Source organism: Halictus rubicundus, chromosome 16 (genome assembly GCF_050948215.1).
Source record: "Halictus rubicundus isolate RS-2024b chromosome 16, iyHalRubi1_principal, whole genome shotgun sequence".
Classification (NCBI taxonomy): domain Eukaryota; kingdom Metazoa; phylum Arthropoda; class Insecta; order Hymenoptera; family Halictidae; genus Halictus; species Halictus rubicundus.
Genome location: NC_135164.1, coordinates 10,314,523 through 10,332,048, shown reverse-complemented (window position 1 = coordinate 10,332,048; position 17,526 = coordinate 10,314,523). Strand labels below are relative to the sequence as shown.

The 17,526-nt window shown below is 51.9% G+C and overlaps 1 protein-coding gene across 2 annotated transcripts in view; it reads right to left on the bottom strand.

The window, feature by feature from the left end:
- Positions 1 to 492: 492 nt before the first annotated feature.
- Positions 493 to 17,526, bottom strand: part of LOC143362195 (lachesin) — a 235,587-nt gene continuing 218,553 nt past the window's right edge. For both annotated transcript variants that reach the window (XM_076802149.1, XM_076802150.1), the window contains one exon: positions 493 to 739. In XM_076802149.1, coding sequence (XP_076658264.1) covers positions 630 to 739 — 110 coding nt within the window. In that variant the 3' untranslated portion in view covers positions 493 to 629. The remainder of the gene's footprint in view (positions 740 to 17,526) is intronic.

Genomic DNA, 17,526 nt, shown 5'->3' with positions numbered 1-17,526 from the left:
CACCAAGATAATTCGCCTCACAATAAATATCTGATGCTAATTAAGCCCGCAATCCAACGGCGGCCGATCCGTAATTCAATTACCCTAATTAATGTTCGATTGCGATTAACAATCCAATTAAAGGTACGGCCCGGATAGGCTCGACAAATTATTTCGTCTGCTACGGTGAAACGCGACCGCGGGCGACTGTCAATCTCCAAATGTCATACGGAAGCCGCACAGATCAATCTACTTTTCGACGATGAACACAACCTCGACCGCATAATTCCCTGGATTTAGAACAACTACGAAATTCCCTAGCACGTCGGAACTTTATGCGAGCTTACATTTCTGTCAAAGTTAAGCGAATGGATGAATTACAAAGAAAATTCTGACATTTCTTTCGAAGAACTTGATCCCTGCAAAGGTTAACGCTGACCAATGTTACCCGTCCCAGAGGCTCGTAATTTATCGAATAGCATCTCTCAATCATTGTCCCGAAGAAAACGCGTCGACGCGATGCACTCAGCATTTCGAGGGTGCGCACCGGTCCGGTGCATCGTCCGTTCGAATGCGGCTCCGACGGCACGATGGAATGCCATGGAAAAAGAACACGGGCCTCGACTTTCTCGATCCTGCTCACCGTTGGCCTAATTGGCCGTCTGGGCCACGTACGGGGGCACGTAAGGCCCCGTGAGGATGTACTGCATCGCCACCACCATCAGCTGCGGGGCACTCCACCTGATGATGTACGCGCTCCCTGCAACAGAAATGCATTTTCCGCGTTACTCCCGGATAGCTCGTCTGCATCCGCAACGCCTAAGTGCTGCGCTGCTCGACGGTAAAAAGGTGCAAGCCATCGTTTCCTTTCTTTCTAGCATCTCGGTGCTTCTGTCAATGTTTTAAATGCTTTCAGATATTCAGTGCCAACGAGAAACCTACCGAGCGCAAAACATATAAATATATAGAAGACAAGTGACCAATTTCTACTTTTCTACGTTTCTTGTAATGTAAAATGAAATTAACAGATACGCGCATGCTTGTCCCCCATGTCAAATTCCAAAGTAGCTTTCGAGTTTGTGCGGGGCTTTTGAGGCTTCGAATATTGAATTACTTTTTGAAAGGGCCTGAAACGAGGGGATTATGGTTTCCCGGATGATCGGGCAAGCCGGTTGTCATTGGCTTACCGGTAAATCCGCGCGCATTAATGACGGAACGATTCGCGTTCGCGCGACCATCGCGTCGTCTCTAATTCCGCGAGCGGGGGATCGTAATTAGGCGTGAAAATCGGATCTAGTTTCGAATATCGAATACAGTTTCCCGACTGCGTTTTCTTCGGTTATTTTTCAAGGGTCTTTTCGATTCGCTGGAAGTTCCTCGCGCGCGGCCTTCAGAATTTAGATTAACATTTAAGAGAGCACATTTTCGAAATACTTGCCGCCCGGGCAGCATACGCGGAGCGTTTCCCGGGCGAAAACTTGGCGAGGGTAAAACTCGTCTAAGCGGGAGAGAGGAGTTTCGAGCTGAACTTTTCGTCTAAAGTCCCACGGGCGTTCCCCTCCGCGTTATCTCTGATCCGAGCTCGCTCAAGCTACGTCGGGAGATCTCATTGGTTTTCCTATAAATACGTCCTTGCCCGATCCGTCGCGTCGCATCGCGTCGTGTCGCGTCGCGTCGCGTCGGCCGAGTGTTTCCCCCGATGCGCGACGTCGACGACGACGACGACGACGCCGCCCCTAAATTTCCTCGCGCTCTCTCAGAGAAACGACGCGACGCATCTCACGGAAAAACTCTCTCCTGTTTTCCCTGTCGTCTCAGTCTTCCCGCTATCTTAGCCAACCAGCTTGCCGACTTATTCTCCATCGGCTCACCAGGGACCTCGTACGAATATGTGCAAATCCCGAATCGCGCTATCCGTATCCGCCAAAAATTCACGCGTTACCACCCCTCTACTTTATACTACTGTGTAACTTTTAATGTGAAAACAGTACAATACGGAAAATGGGCGGGCGTTCGTTCATTCGGTTATGGCGATGTCGATCTTTCTGATCCAGTAGCATCGTGTTCGTTTAAAATTAAAGAACGCCGATTTCCGCTGCTAGAAAATACCGATCGAGCGTAATCTCGAGCGTAAGGACGCTGCCGCGTCGAGCTTGTCTCCTTTAGGAATTTCATTTCGCTCTCCGACGAGGCAGAGCGAGGCAGAGCGAGGCAGAGCGAGGCATGGCGGATGCGTCGAGCATTTAGCTGTTTTTTTTTTCTCCTGCCGCGGCAACGCGATACGCGATTCGATTTAAAGGGGAGAACAGAGAAAGCAGCGACGCGAGTCGTCGCGACTCCGGCAACTTTTCCCCTCCCGAGCCTCGGCAGTCTCGTCGAAGGGTCACGAAATCAAAGTTGGCTGGAAGGAAGCCCCTGCCATCCGTGCCGTGAATTACTTGTCAGCCTGACAGCGAGTCCCACCCGTATTTCTGTTTATATCCACGCTCTGCCCCGGCTTCCCGCCGCGCGCCGAGGCGTCAGGGGTGGCCGACAGCCTGCACGATTCCCGTCGAGAGACGCAGACTTTTCCCATCCCCGCGTCACGCACCGAGTCTCATTTGCGTCGATAAGTCGGGAAATTTGTCGGCTTCGCGAGGAAACTTTTCCTTTTTAACCGGGGAACGCTGATTCGTCGTATCGAACCACTGCGATCGTGTTTCGATTGTTGTACGATCGACGAGCCATTTCGAAGCGATGGTTCCACGGGAGACGAGAGTTGGCGGTTCTTCGCGGCTCGAGACGGGCTTTATTGACGCTAGGTGGCTCTGTCTGTATCCTGCCGTCGTTATGAACGACCGTCGCTACTTGTCCGACCATGTATATCATTTCACTTTGGAGGACTGCAGGCCGTCACTGTTCTACTTGCCTGATCATTAGAGTGCAGATTTTACGCATTTATCATCGGATCAGACCATTGTCCGTTGGCATCCAGTCTCTGCTTCACTTGCCCGACTATACGCTGATCCGTTACACCGTTATCCTGATACACCGCGCTCCTACCGTAACTTTTTAAAGCGATTACGACCGAGCCGAGCAAACAATACCGAGAATAAAACTATACCTTCAACGGTTAGCGAGTTCGCCGACGGTAAAAATGCAAATTCGATTGGAAATTCGCGTCTGAATCATAACGGATCTTTAACGGGAGAGACGTATATTATTATATCGCGCGAGAGAAACAAACATGCTAATAAACGCGGTAACCTGGTCCACGCGCGAGTGGATAGTCACGAGAATTTACCGCGGCAGTCAACGCGTTAATTTACGAACGAATATTTATCCGCTATTCGTTGAACCACCGGCGGAATAGAGTTATAAATAATCCGGCGACTTTTCGGTCGATACTGAGGGCCACAGAGAGAGAGAGAGAGAGAGAGAGAGAGAGAGAGAGAGAGAGAGAGAGAGAGAGAGAGAGAGAGAAAGAGAGACGGTCTGGCACATCGAGGCAAATAACCGTCGAACGGATTCATCGAGTCGTCGAGATATCCGTCGGCGTCTCCTTGGTCCTGCGGCGGAGTTGCAATCCGGTATCGGTCCAGATGAAAAATTTCAAATTGCGTCGGCCGCGACCGATCGGCGCGGCGCCGCGATTCGCACAAAGGCCGCTGCCAGGATTTTTATTTACACGACCGGACTCTGATTTATCGTCGATCCGCGCGTCAGGTTCCTCGAGTTGCGCGTCGCCGCGCCGGTTTCGCGTCTGAAAAATATATTGCCAACTCTGTAGCGTAGGAAGGGCGCCACTTACCGGAGATTCAGCCTCGTAATAGAGAGCGAGAAAGATAGGTAGCGAGAGAGAAAGAGAGAGAGGGAGAGAGAGAGAGAGAGAGAGAGAAAAAGGGGAACACGCGAATAGAACAAAGAGAGAGCAAGGACAAAGAGAGGGAACGAAAAGCGAAAAGAGACGAAACGAGAAAAGCATCGAGTTCGAGAGAGTGGGGCCCGGGAACAAAACGCAATACAGGAACAAAGACAAAAAGAAGTTGACGTTGAACCTGCGGGGATGCGGGGGGAGGGCCGGACGAGAATGCCGGAGAAGCGTAGGGAAACGAGGGGACGCAAGAAAATAAAGCGAAAGATGGGCCAACCGGGCTCTCTTATCGCGGACACGAGCCCGAGTTACGGATTACTCGGTATCGCGGCCAATATGTCAGCCCGTAAGAACGACGAGGAGTCAAGCGTTCCTATCGTGCAAATAAAATGGCCCACGGGCTGCGCTCTCTCTCCCCCCTCCCTCTTTCTCTCGTGTCCATTCCCGGCCGTTTGAAATATCGCTCGCCATCGGCCCGCGACAAGGTGGACGCGACTATTATTGGCACTCCGCTTCCAGCGGAATTACGTGTTTTTCATGGCACCGGGACCGACGTAACAATCCACCGACACGAACAAAGTTAACTCGACGCGCAAGATAGAGACGCGATGCGACGTCACTCTCTCCCTAAATCAATGATCGGTTGGTTCTGTTCTATTTAGACTCCACGATCGTCGGACGTTTTCACTCTGCTTGTCAGACCGTGTAGATCATCGAAAGTTTACCAAATCCACGAGTCATCTTTATTCCAGTTGTCTAAGCACAGACAACCCTAACGAGCTCGCCGGGACACAAGACTCTCTCTTTTTCGGTTGTCCGACTATTATTGCCAGTTCCAGACGGAATCGCCATATTTTTCGTGGCCCCGGGACCGATGCAATGGGAATCGAGCGACGGGAACTACGTTATCGCGACGCTCGGGATAAAGAAACGACGCGACGTCGCATCGTCGGGGAACGCTCTCTCGCTAAATCGGTGCGCGCCACGGTGAATTTTAATGCGCGAGATATCGAGGGGACCGCGGCGCCGGGAACGTAGACCCAATCCAGACCGACTCGAGAATCGAACGAACCAGTCGAGCGCGTTTATTGCCGCGATTATTGTCGCCGGCCGATTTCCTTCGCTCGGGAAGGTGTCCGCCAGACGACGACGCGACGCGACGGCCGGATTCTGTCACTGATTCTGCATACACTCGCGGCCATCTCCGATTTTTACGAGGCTCGTAGTTACCTTTAACTTCGGTCCTACACCTGGGTATTATTCTCTCTCTTCTTTTCACCGATTATTCTTCACCGATGCAGGCATTTTGTTCATCGCACTCGGTGCTATCTTAACTCCAGTACAAAACGTTTCTTTCGAGTTCTACAGTAAATGTGTGGTATATGAATAATTTCAAATTGAATTATTTCTTTGTGGAATGCATTCAGACGATGGAGAGTTCAGACATAAGAGGTCCGGATAATTGAGGTTCGACTGTATTTCGTTGAGGTTCACGTTCAAAGTTGATCAGAGGGAGGAAGAATCACAAAGAGAGGACTAGCGTTTGCGATCGTGGTTCTTCCAGATCCGCGAGCACTCGCATTCGGATCGCAGCCTAACACGAGTACACCATTATTGCGAAAACACAGCAACCCGGTGTAACGATTGTGTTTCTCGTGCAGCGATCAACTGTGTCTTCTCGTTCCCCGAGATTTCTATCCTTTGAGAAACGGCGTTCCACCGCAGAGATCGATCTCCCTTTCATCCTGTTTGCGTTAGGGTTGGTTAGGTTCGCGCGCGCGCGCGCGAGAGAGAGAGAGAGAGAGAGAGAGAGAGAGAGAGAGATAGGGAGCCCCTATTTTCTTTGTATTTCGCCGGGGAGGAACCCGTCGATGCATTTTGATCGCGGCACAATCGGGACTTACGTCACGTGGCGACATTACGCAGCGCCAATATTTTTCATTCCGGAGCGTAAACGTCAGATTTAATATTCCGTGCGTCGCGGGAAGATATTTTTCTACTCGGCGCAATTTCGCGCAGCGTCGCCGGAAGTTGTGCATCGGAAAAGAAAAAATAACAGCGAGAGAGAGAGAGAGAGACAGAGAGAGAGAGAGGGGGGGGGTGGGGAGGGGTGAGCGGGGGAGAAATCGATCGAAGCTGGTCGACGCGATTTCGAGGAAGATTCCCCCGGTTAATCCGGGGAGGCGCGCCGGTGAATTTTAATGTAACGACGAGGTATCGACAGGTGTCGACGCGACGCGGTGATTTTTCGATGACGGCGTACCGCGTATTTGTTATTATCGCCATCGAGCCGGCCATTCTCAACTTCGCGCACCACCGGAATCGATCGCAAACACAATGTTCGCCGTTCACGGTCCCGGTTAACGCTCCCCGCCGATTCGACGAACGACAAAGCACACGGAAACTCGAGTAATCCCGAAGAATTCCATTTGCCAACCAACGCGGTCGATCTCGATGAAACTCCGGCAAAAAGACGGGTTCCCGCAAAGATATTCCGTACATTTTTAATCCTCGATCAAAGTTCCTCGACGTTCCGCAAATTCATTCCTTTTTTCGACGTGCCGAGCTTTTTTTTACGGACGGTAAAGAGAATCGGGATCGATCGGCCGGAAGATCTTCCTCGGATCCGGCCAGTTCCCTATCTCGGAGTCAGTTCCCCCGATCCATTAAAACGACCAGCCGAACTTCCTTATCCCTAATTTAATCATCGATAAGGAAAAGTTCGCCGCCGCCGGTGCCAAACATTTTTATCAGACGACACCGGTTCGCTTTTTCGACCCGTCCAACCCTCGTACACCTTTTTTCCGTCTAACGAAAACTTACGACACTCCGAATTTTACTTTCGAGCATCCTCGCGCGCTCTCGCCCAGCGGAATTTCGGTTCGCGTTTCGCATGGATGCGCCCGGGGAAATGCATTCTAAAAACATAACAAGTTCTATATTTCCCTTATGCGATTTTCAAACGTCTAACCAGTCTTGCAACTTATAGCTCGTCAAAACCAACGTTTGCAGAAAGATCTTGAACCTGACGGTAAGTCGCACGGTAGGAATAAAAGCATTACGCCGATAAGACAGCAACGCATTTTCCTTATCGGTGGTCCCCGGGTAGAACAGTTCATTACTGTCCAGAGTAATCTATATTTAGCTGGTAACAGGGTGCACAGCGGAGTTGTGCAGGGCTGAAGGCGTCGAGCAAGTGGAAAAGGATCGTCCCTAGCCAGCCAACGGCGCCTTCATTTTTCTCGTAGGACGGTAGTCGTCGAGCCGTCGTCTTTAAGAGACAAGACGAGGCCAGTTATAACGTTCGACGAGCCCGGGAAACGAGGTCGAAGGGAATAAGAAGGTTATCGAGTTATCGGTTATATATCGGCGCCGGATAGATGGAGAGGCTTCGGTGTGATCGTTCCGAAGACGAAGGGAGAGGGAGAGGGAGAGGGAGAGAGAGAGAGAGAGAGAGAGAGAGAGAGAGAGAGAGAGAGAGAGAGAGAGGAGCAGGGAGAGAGGGGAACGGTGGATCTCGCCAAAGTGCTCCGGCACTTGTGGCACGTGCAATTTGCGACGTCTAAAGTTACTTCTAACGTGCTGTTGTTTTAATGGCCGCAGACGCCACCGGCAGCGACTAAGTCAGCACTATTTCTCGCTGTGGGAAAATTCTCGAACGAGGAAAAAACCAGAAGGGAAACGGGGACCGATCGGTACTCTTTAACTCGCGCATTCTGAAAACAGTCTTTCCCTGGCTTGGAAAATCTTCTACTCCCATCCGTGTCGGACGATTATTCGAAAGAAGTTTTTCGACTTCCGTCGCTGCCGATCGCTTTTCTCAAAGTACTGTTAGAACAATCTACTGCGAAGGTATTGCCATCGTTCTTCGAGGTACGCGTGCGATGTTCGAAACTGTCGAGTTCTCGAATGCTGGGGCTGGGATGTACTCGATCTTGTTCGTGCCGAGCACGGTCGAAGGAGGTTGAAAACTTGTCGGACGATGCAATATCCAGCGAGGCGATCCGGATCGGGTAGCTAAGAGGACGAAAGCACGCGAGTCGCGCGGGTCTGCCTCGAATTCCAGGTGTCGTTGCGGCGTGTTGGAATTCCCGGTTCGATCTCTGCGATCGAGATATATTCGTTGGATCGTCGGTGGCGGCGGTGTCTTCCGTCTTTTCCGTTGGAAAAGGAGCCGGAGGATCCGGTATACCGGCGGGTGGGCTTCAGCCACGCGTTCATTTATCACCGTGGCCTCCCTTCTTGGTCCGGGGCTAAGCATGGCATTTGTATAGGGGCTGCCTTAGCCCGTCGACGCGTGTATTACGCATGTGGGCGCCCGGGATCGCCTCGCGCCCCGAGTTCTCCGGTGAACCTAGGCCTCGTTGACCCTTTTATTCCTCGCTGGATATTACCCGCAGTGTTTCTCGGTTTTCCCTTCGTTTTTCACGCGCTTTGTTTCGCCCTTACGACCGGATCTTTCTCTTTCTCGCCGTCTCCCTCCCTGTCCGATTCTCCCGGAAGTGATTCCCTTCGGATGATATTAGCTTCTGCAGCCCAATCCGAGACTCGTCGCTCCCAAATTACGCCCGTCGTAAACGAGATTTCGTTTCATTCGGCTGGACGACGAAGCTATAGGAAACGTTGTCGGGTCACTGTCACTTTTCGACGCGGTAGATTCAGTGTCAATAAATAAGTATCAAGTTGTGACGCGAAACGATTCTAATAAATGTTTCTGGATGCCAGACGGTATCGGTTCGGGAAAGAGCGATTTTTCTCGCGACTCGCACGTCCCCGAGCGATAACTCGGAGAAGAGGGCCGGTTCGGCACTGCTCACAGCCGAAAGCTATCGGTCTTTCCGGTGATGCCGGTGGCGTGTTAGCGCTGTCCGAGCGGTGCATTAAGTCACGTATACGCGCGTGATAAATGAGCCGTGCCGCGATACGGCTATTAGTCTTCGTTGTCACGAATTATGTGAACAAAACTACGCGCAGCCACGCTCTCGGCCGGGTGTGCGCTGTCGCCAAATTGAATACGGCCTGTCCCGGTTGCCACGAAACTATCGGTCTGTTCCCGAGGTCCGAGGTCCGAGCTTCCGGTACAAAGAAGTCGTCTCCACGGAATTCGACCGGACGAAAACCGTTCGAAACCTGTTCCGCGCTTTCTTCAACGTCAACCTCGTACGCGAAATAGTCGTTCGTCATCGTTCACGACACGGACAACACGTTCGAGTATTACAGAACCAACCAGAGTGGTGAGCGCCAAGGATAGATTAGACACTTCCACCAATTTCCCCGAAGAGCCAGGCGTATCCGACGGAATTCGAAAAGAGCAAGCCGGAAGCGGCGATTGTTGATCATCCGGCAGACTCGTTGCAAGAAAGTTCTTCTTCCGGTATAAATATCCTGTTCGAACAGAGCTCGACGGAACGGGGGAGGCACGCGAATCCCCGGTCAGCGCACAGACCAGATAATTCAGTGGTTTAACGTTGCCTGAAACGAGGCGGCGGTAGTCGCAAGAAGCTATCGTTGTTTCCATCCGATAAAACCCAATCGAACGTGCACCGTATGCGCATACATATGTGCCCGGTGGCATCGAGGAGAGCTTCTGCTCGATAAGAAGTCGGCTTTCGCGGCGTGCGGCGGAGTGCCGAGCCTGTTTCCCCGTAGGGGAAAAGGTCTCGGAGGGCTGGAAGAGGAGAGGCGAATCGAGAAACCGGAAGCCGTAAAATCGTCCAGAAGCCGGGCGCTGCTCTTCTCGGGGCTTGGCTCTTGATCGCCACTTTGCAGGGTCCCGGGGAAAAAGGTACGCCGAGGCGTAAGAACATTTTTCCGGCCTGTTGGGGATAAACTGGATCCCCCGGGGCGTGAAGAGGGCCCCGAGGGAACGGGGACGACCAGAAGAGAGACGCGGAGAAAACGGCGACAAGCGACGCGCGACCGTTTCGACGCTCGTTTCGCTCGTTTCGCTCGTTTCGCTCGTTTCACCCGTTTCACGCCGTGGCTGCTCCGAAAGTGGCTCTCGTGCTGCGGCGAACGGACACACGGAGCGCCCCTCCACTCGACATGCGAAACACGGTCCCCCCGGCCCCTGGCCCCCTTTTCTCAAGAATGGGACGAGTTTTTCCCATTCCACGCCCAACTCTGCAGCCCCCTGTTTTTTCGGCCGGTCCGCGAGCTCGCAGCCAACCCGACCGAGAATTCTCGTTTCCGAGCCTCACCCGGCTGCATTTCGCGATTCCACATTTCTACAAATTCATCCACGTTTCCTCGGATTTCTAAGCTTCTCGAAACGCCAAAGAATCGTCAAACGATCCTTTTCCGATCTGTAAAGAGGCATCCGCTCCCGGATCTAAGTCGGTGGAAGCGTCTCCTTACTTGCCGCCAGATTGCAAGATTTATAGGCTTTCCTGCTCGGCCATTAAATGCAAAATAAAGTGCAGTCGTCGCAGCCGAGAGTATCGTCGGGGCTCGCATTTCATAATTCATGAAAGATTCTTATATCTTATGAATGCGGTAAGCGCTTCGGTCTTCTCGTTGGCCCAGATTTTATGGTAAATTGAATTACCGGGGAACGCGCGTTTATCCGCGATTGTCCGTGGAAGATGCGAATAGCATCTCTCGCGCGATGATACTTGTAAAATATTATTTATCTAGGAAGATTTTCGGGGAACGGTAACCCGGATCCCGTGACCTGTGCGAGGGTTGGTTCGATGTCCCAGTGACTCCGATCGCGGATGGTTTTCGAGCAAGAATCTGGTCTACGGTCTTTCGGGCCGGGTTTCGAGTTGTTTAAACATCTTCCGCGTGGTCTCTCTACCCCCGATTTTTCGGGTGTAACACGCTTGACGGATGTGGACCGTCGCGGCTCGCTCGGCTCTCTGGCGCATCCACGAACAGCCTCGTTTGCTCGTCGTTACGCCCTCGTTGCTGTAACATAATTCCCGTTTGATGCGGAAAGAGGAGCCGCCGTTAGGAGAGCCGCTTAATATCGCTCCGCTGCGTCATACGTTGCGCGCGTTCCTCAAATATCTACGCGCATTATGGCTGTTTATGCCGGCGAGACGCGGCGCTCGCTGCGAGAGCAAGCCGCGCGAACTTTTTCCCGAATTTCTCGCGCTCGACCACGTTCCGTGGCGCGCTTCTAATTTGTCGCGATTACGTTGAATCGTTCAACTTCACCATTTTTAAACGCGTGCTTCCGTTTGATTCGTCACGAACGCCGTACCTCGATCGACTAAATAGTTTCGACACGTTTCGTTGCAGCTATGAATTGGTAATGACTCGATGCTTGTAATGGGATTCGGCTGGGTCAGCAACGGGCCAGCATGAATGCAACGGTCATCGTCGATGCAGACGATCGTTTCTGCAGCGCCGATCGGTGCCGCAAGCCTAATGTACCGTGATGCCGCGCTGCTAGCTGAATTTATCGCATCTCGCCGCTACACGATCGCTACTATCTCGTTTCACGCAGATCTTTTCGCGAGAGACTGTGTCACCTACGGTAAAGTACGCGCGCGGTACATTTTTCACGGCAGTGGCAACTACAGTTTCTAAAGCCATCATCTCCCGGCGAGTTTCCCTCTGATTATCTAGCAGGTGTGTGTGTGTGTGTGTGTGTGTGTATGTGTGTGTGTAGGGGCTGGTTTCCTCTATCTCCACGCGTCCCAGTCGTATCTTTGTCCCCCTCCGGTTTCCGGTTGCGCGTTCTCTCGCGACATCGAGCTCGGATAGCCTGTGCCGGTTTTTCCTCGGGCGAGTAACAAGCTGCGTCCCGGTCCGGCCATTTCCGGCTGCGCTCTCCGGCGTGCGCTTAATGCAGTAAATTGCCATCCGGCGAACTGGTATGCTAATGTGCTTACTCGCGAACCTACCGGCTCCCAAGGGCGGGGAAACTTCTCGAGACGGTGCTGTTTACAGGGCAGACCCTGGTCCCGAGTCGAGTCGAGTCGAGTCGAGGCGAGTCGTGTCCGTGCGCACAGAGCGGATATTGCAGATTGCGCCGAGCGGATTCTTCGCCGAGAAGTCCGGGACACATGTGGCGACGAGGCGGGTTAATAGTCTCGGGTAAATTAGCCCCGCCGGTGAAACGACCCGCTTTCGTCCCGGTTTGGTTCCCTCTATCGCTGCGTCTCCGGAACCCGGAGAATCGCGCCGAGAATTCGAAGCTGTTTTCTCCCTGTAGAACCTCCTTCGGCCGGACAACTCTCTCGAAATCACTGTCCTCGTTATCCGGAAATTCTCAAGCCCCCACCCTCTCCCTGAAGTCTCCTGCACACGTTCGAACACGTCGCGCGTATCTAGGCTCCCCGAAATCTGCGTCAGTTTACCTCCACGCTGAGAGAGAAAGAGAGAGAGAGTAATTGAAGGAGAATTAATAACAGTTTCCGCGTGTTCAAGGGTTCGATCGGGGTAAACAAACAATTTCGAAATCCCATCAGCGGCTGGTAAAAAGGGGGGGGGGGGGCGAGAGATAACGTTGACAAACCTGCCCGAGATCGCGGCCGCGATCGGAATTTCAATATTTCGCGGATCGATTGTCGGCCTCGGACCGGTCACCGGCTATACTCTGTTCGTCCGACGACGACGCAACATCGCCAGTCCCCTAAATTGTACGGCATTACGGGGGCTATACGCGCGGCCTTCGTGAAATATTAACGTCCCGAGCCTGATATACACCGGAACGATAAAATCGATGGCCTATCCCGCGATCTCGGACTAATATTTTTTACTTTAAACAATCTGTCACGACGATATTACCCCCTGCAGCCTCGCCTACTCCTCTAATTTATCCCTCGAACTGCAATCGAGAGATTACGATCGACGCTGCCAGCCGGAATCGATCGTTCGCTTTAATTCGTAGCTTTGGTCCACGACTCTTCGGACGTTTCGTGCATGGCTGTAAATAATAATAGCGGGACACGTTTGTTGTTGTAACTCGATTTTCACTCTCGCTGTTCACACGTGGCAGCGATTTTATGTCATTTTATCGCTGGGATTGCAGTATTCGGACTGCAGCGTCGGTCATAATTGGATGACAGTATCGTTTGACTCTACAATTCCCTGCATCTATTGCGAGCGCGGGAATGTCTGCGAACTCGCAATTGAATACGACTACGATTCTCGGTGCAACAATAACGGAAGAAATAAATCGCCGTTAACGTTTGGATCAGGCAGGTCGAAAAATGTTGGCAAAGGGACACGGCGAAGATTTTCAGCGTTTTTTCGGAACACGGGGCTGATAATCGTGGTCGAATTTGTGCGGTCGTGTTCGAGACGTCAAAGCGGAAGCGTGGCAAGAGTCGGAAAGACGCTCGGGTCTCGGGTCTCGAGACGCAAAGGGAGAGAGCCGGGGGCGGGGGGACGGGAGAGTCGACGTTTAAGCTTTTCACGGCTCGAAACCTCGTTATCAAGCCCGGTGACACAAAACTCGAAAAAGGTATCGTTTTCTCGCCGGAGGCGGGCTCCCGTCTCGCCAAACGAAACTTTTTCATCAAATTTATCGGGGAACGCCTTGGGCCGTGCTCCTAACCGGTCAAAGTCCCTTAGACCGCTAAAACCAGGACCGCGCTCTCTGCCCGCAGCTGTTCAGCCGTGTCTCTTTGGCTCCCGTTGCGTCACTTCCGGCGAAATATTTCCTCGAATTCGTATTCTAACTGCAAACGAGTCCAGAATTTGGGGGTTTTAGGCGACGGAAAAACCGTTCGATTCATAAAGTTTCCGCGCAATGCCCCCTGTCGTAGAAACGCGGAGGCTCGACCGGTCTCCTACGACTGTTTACGGATTCATGAATTCCCGTTTACACGCCGGCTGAAACGTACGCTTCTCTCGGATGGCCTTCTTAAGCATGCTCGGCGCGGGCTTAGAAGCTGAACAACTCGTTGTCGTTACCGTAAACAGTCGTTTCACGGCGGAACGAGGCAATGGCACGCCGGGGCTGACGGAATTCGGCGGAACCGAGGATTTAGTACGGCGTTTTCTGGCCGCCCGGGACGGATCGATGAAAACCGGTCCCGAGGAATTTCAATTTTCGGATACCTCACCGAGAAGCCCGCGAACGATCCCGCCTGCTGCTCGTCAATTATGAATTTCATTTCGCTTCGGTCTTCTCATTCGGTCGCGATCATTTTGCGATCGCCTCGAGCACCGATGTTCCCATTGATCGGTAATACGACCGTCTTGGCCGCAGAGCGTCTGGGCTCTACGCAGAATTTAGGGCTTGCGAAAGCATGCTAGAACCCACGGGACTAACTTGAACGAAAGCCAGCGAACGGTGGCTGGGATCCTGCAAGTTTGACCGTGCGAATTTTCGGAGAATTGTGAATTTCGGAACGAATAAATCGATGTTCGGTGCTACTAGTATTATTGGTCACGGTTGACGACCACGGCAGTCGACGCGTTAACAGGGAACCACCGAACTTGCAATCGAATGAACGAGTCGAACGATATTCGTCTGTCTGCCAAGTTTTTTTCGGCAAACTTTCAAAGGATCCATCGGGCACAGAAGCGTCGCGACAAATTGAAGAAACCCTCCCAACCCCATTCGTCCAAAAACTTCCGTATTCTATTAATACGAGATCTCGTCACCTCCGGAGAATAAAGTGCCGCGTCCTCCGCATATATCTGAAAACAGCGAGCAGAATAACCTGCCTCGGGAGTAGTTCTCCGCGAGGAAAAACGCGGAGAACGCGTTACAGAACGAAAACGGGCCGCGTCGCGACGCCTAGTATACGTCTGTATACGTCTTCGGGGTCTTCTTTCTTGATCTGTCTCGCCGTGGCAAACTCGAGCAAGAAGTACATACAGTGAGCCGCAAAAGTATTCTCGTTCAACTTGCGTTACCCTCTCCCGGGAAAATGATTGTACTCTTCGCCACGGAATCCCCGGCGAACCATTGATCAAACTTCAACGAAAATCCGAAATATTATTCTTTTATCCATTTCCTCCCTCGTTGAAGTTCATTTCACTCTCGCACCGATCTTCTAATTTTTCAAAATCACGATTTGACTCCATCGTTACAAGGTTAAGAGTGGTACGACCAGGCTGCAGTTTTTTTTATCCCTTTTCCATTAATCTCTGGACGGAGGACGAGATAAAAATTGCTTAACACCGTCGTGCACAGCTCTGACATTTATCTTTACCCAAAAGGAACATTTACTGTCGTAACGAGCTTCCTTTTAATTCTCGTTTCGACCGATGCATCCCGAGAGACTGAAATCTGCATAAAGTCTCTCGGTCGGCAGATAACGTTTAAATTATTCGCCGGAAACTAAGTAGCCGAACGATTCTTTCGCAACACCGTGTCGAAAGAGATCCGAGCATCGTTGTAAAATTAAGAATCGGGAGAGCGTGCGAAATATTTTGCGGCAGACTGTACACGGAGCCGGAGCTTCACCTGGCTCGCACACCGCGGGCTTAACACGCCGTAAGCCGCGTACCGTGGATATATCGCGGTTTCTGGGTGCGGGGCTCTATCCGTATCCATAAAGAATGTAAGTTTCCGCGGAGACGCGGTTGCGGGGCTTGGTATCTTCCCCCGTGGCGCAATAACGGTGACTCTCGGGATCCGAAATTTTCATGCATACGATATAAAGTATAAACGACGACTTCATCATCCCGTTTCCAACGTGGCGTCGCTTCGTTTCGCTTCGCGTTGCGTCGCGCACCGTCGCAGCCCCCGTCACCTTCATTTTCCTTTCCGCCCTCTTACGCTTTACGCGGTCGCGCCCCTCTTCCGATGGAAAACCTTGCGAATGCATATACGTGCAGTACGCGCGCGCGCACGTCTGTGTAGACAGACTCTGTACACGTAGGCGAGAGTGCCATAGGGGCGGAGACACTCGAGTCGATCTCGATTTTTCGGTTGTACCGGTGTTTCGACCCTACCGCCGGCTTTTGCCTTCCATTCGAATATTCAATGTAAAGGAAATACGGCGGACTCTCGGCGAGCTCTGGCTGCGAGAAAATCGAAAAGAGCAACGGATATCGGTCCGCGCTCGCGACCCGGCAACCAGCGAAATGCGACGGAAAAGCATACACGAAACACAGCCGGACCGGGTTATTTTCCGGTTTCCCTTGGCCGCCCGCGCTCGTCAAAGGGATATTTGGTATTGCCAGCTTGATTCCTACGCTGCCAATCGTTCCACTATTCCACGCCGACACCTTGTTTTCCGGAGTCGGACGCCGCGCCGCCGCCGCCTGTCGGGAATTTCTTTGCGCTACCGTCGAGAACGCTAGCCGTCGAGAAAACTCGACGTGAAATCGAAGGCTCCCGCGATTGCTGGCCGAAGCTTCACAGAGACGTTCATTTTTCGAGCACCGGAACCTTTGAAGAATGGACGCGTTAAGAGATCGACGACCGATTGGAAATGGATCCCCGGTGGGCGGAAACTTCGGGCCGGTTATGGATTGGTTAATTTTTGCCGGGGATAGCTGTCCGAGAAATTTATGAACGCCAGCAGGCGAGGATATGCTGATACTCTGAACATTGTTCTAGATATGCTTTACCGCGCCGGTTCGGACGTTTTCAGCTTCTTTCCGATCCGTTCTGTTCGATACAGAATTTTTCCTTTGTACCAATTCGGTGCGAAGAAAATGATTCTCCGTGAATTTGATTTTCAGCTCGAAAATTATACGCGTTCAAGCGAGTAAACTACCGTGCAAGCTTTCCAAAGCTTCGACCTTGGTCGACCTTGGAAGGTCAACGCGAATCTAGGTCGTTGCTTATCCGTTGGCAAGCCGATGTATATTTCCAGCGGCGTAATTGTTCGACACGCGAGTTTACTCACCCAACAAATTCCCCGCGGGAAACGAAGACGAAGACAATGTAAACCAAGCTGCGAGCCGGCTCGCCTCTGTTCGACGTAATTGCATAGAAAACGAGCGTATTATCGTTTTTGTTAGGCGCCCGAGCTGTCGCGGGCTAAATACATACCATCTGGATTGGCAAACAGTCGACCTTCCATGAAATCGCAGGCACCACTTTCAAAATTGAATGTTTCGCTCCTTTTTCAAACGCATTGGGTCGCTAGAAGTTGCGCACTTTCTTATATTGTTTCGACTAAGAAAATGTCTATGTCGCATAAAAATCCACAGTCCATCGGGTTGCAATTGTCCAGAGCTATATATTTCTTTGTCAAAACTGCAGTCGTACACGCAATCGCACAAATAAAATGGGCCATGGTTCGAAGCGAAGGTAGAAAGCGCGAGTCGCTCAGTTTTTCCTGTTTCCCTTGTTCTTCGGTTGGAACGCGGGCACGAGGAGAGGAGAGGAGAGTAGAGAATACCATGGAGAAAGAGATCGAGCGGAACGATAGCGATTTGTTCCGCTCGACTTTTCATAAACACGCGTCCCGTCGCGTCGCAGCGAGGTCTAAAAATATTTCCGAGGGTTGGCGGATGAATTTTAATCGTTATCGATTGTTCTCGATTCGCTGGAAGAGTCGTCGCGTTTTAAAACGCTCTCCTCGATAGGTCTATCGGTGGTCAGGCGCAACAGGTGTACTCTCTGTGCTTCTTGCGCATTATAGCGTGACAGGCTGCGGTGAAAAATGTCTGATAACGGTCGGGGGTGTTTAATCGATTCGCGAGCGCAGCCTATCCGCGCGTGCCGAATCACTTCGCCGCGGATTATCCTCATTAATAAACGGTCTTTGTATAAATGCGTTCTCGCTCGAACGGACCACTGGCTCGCGCGAGTCTCGTTTCATCCTGAC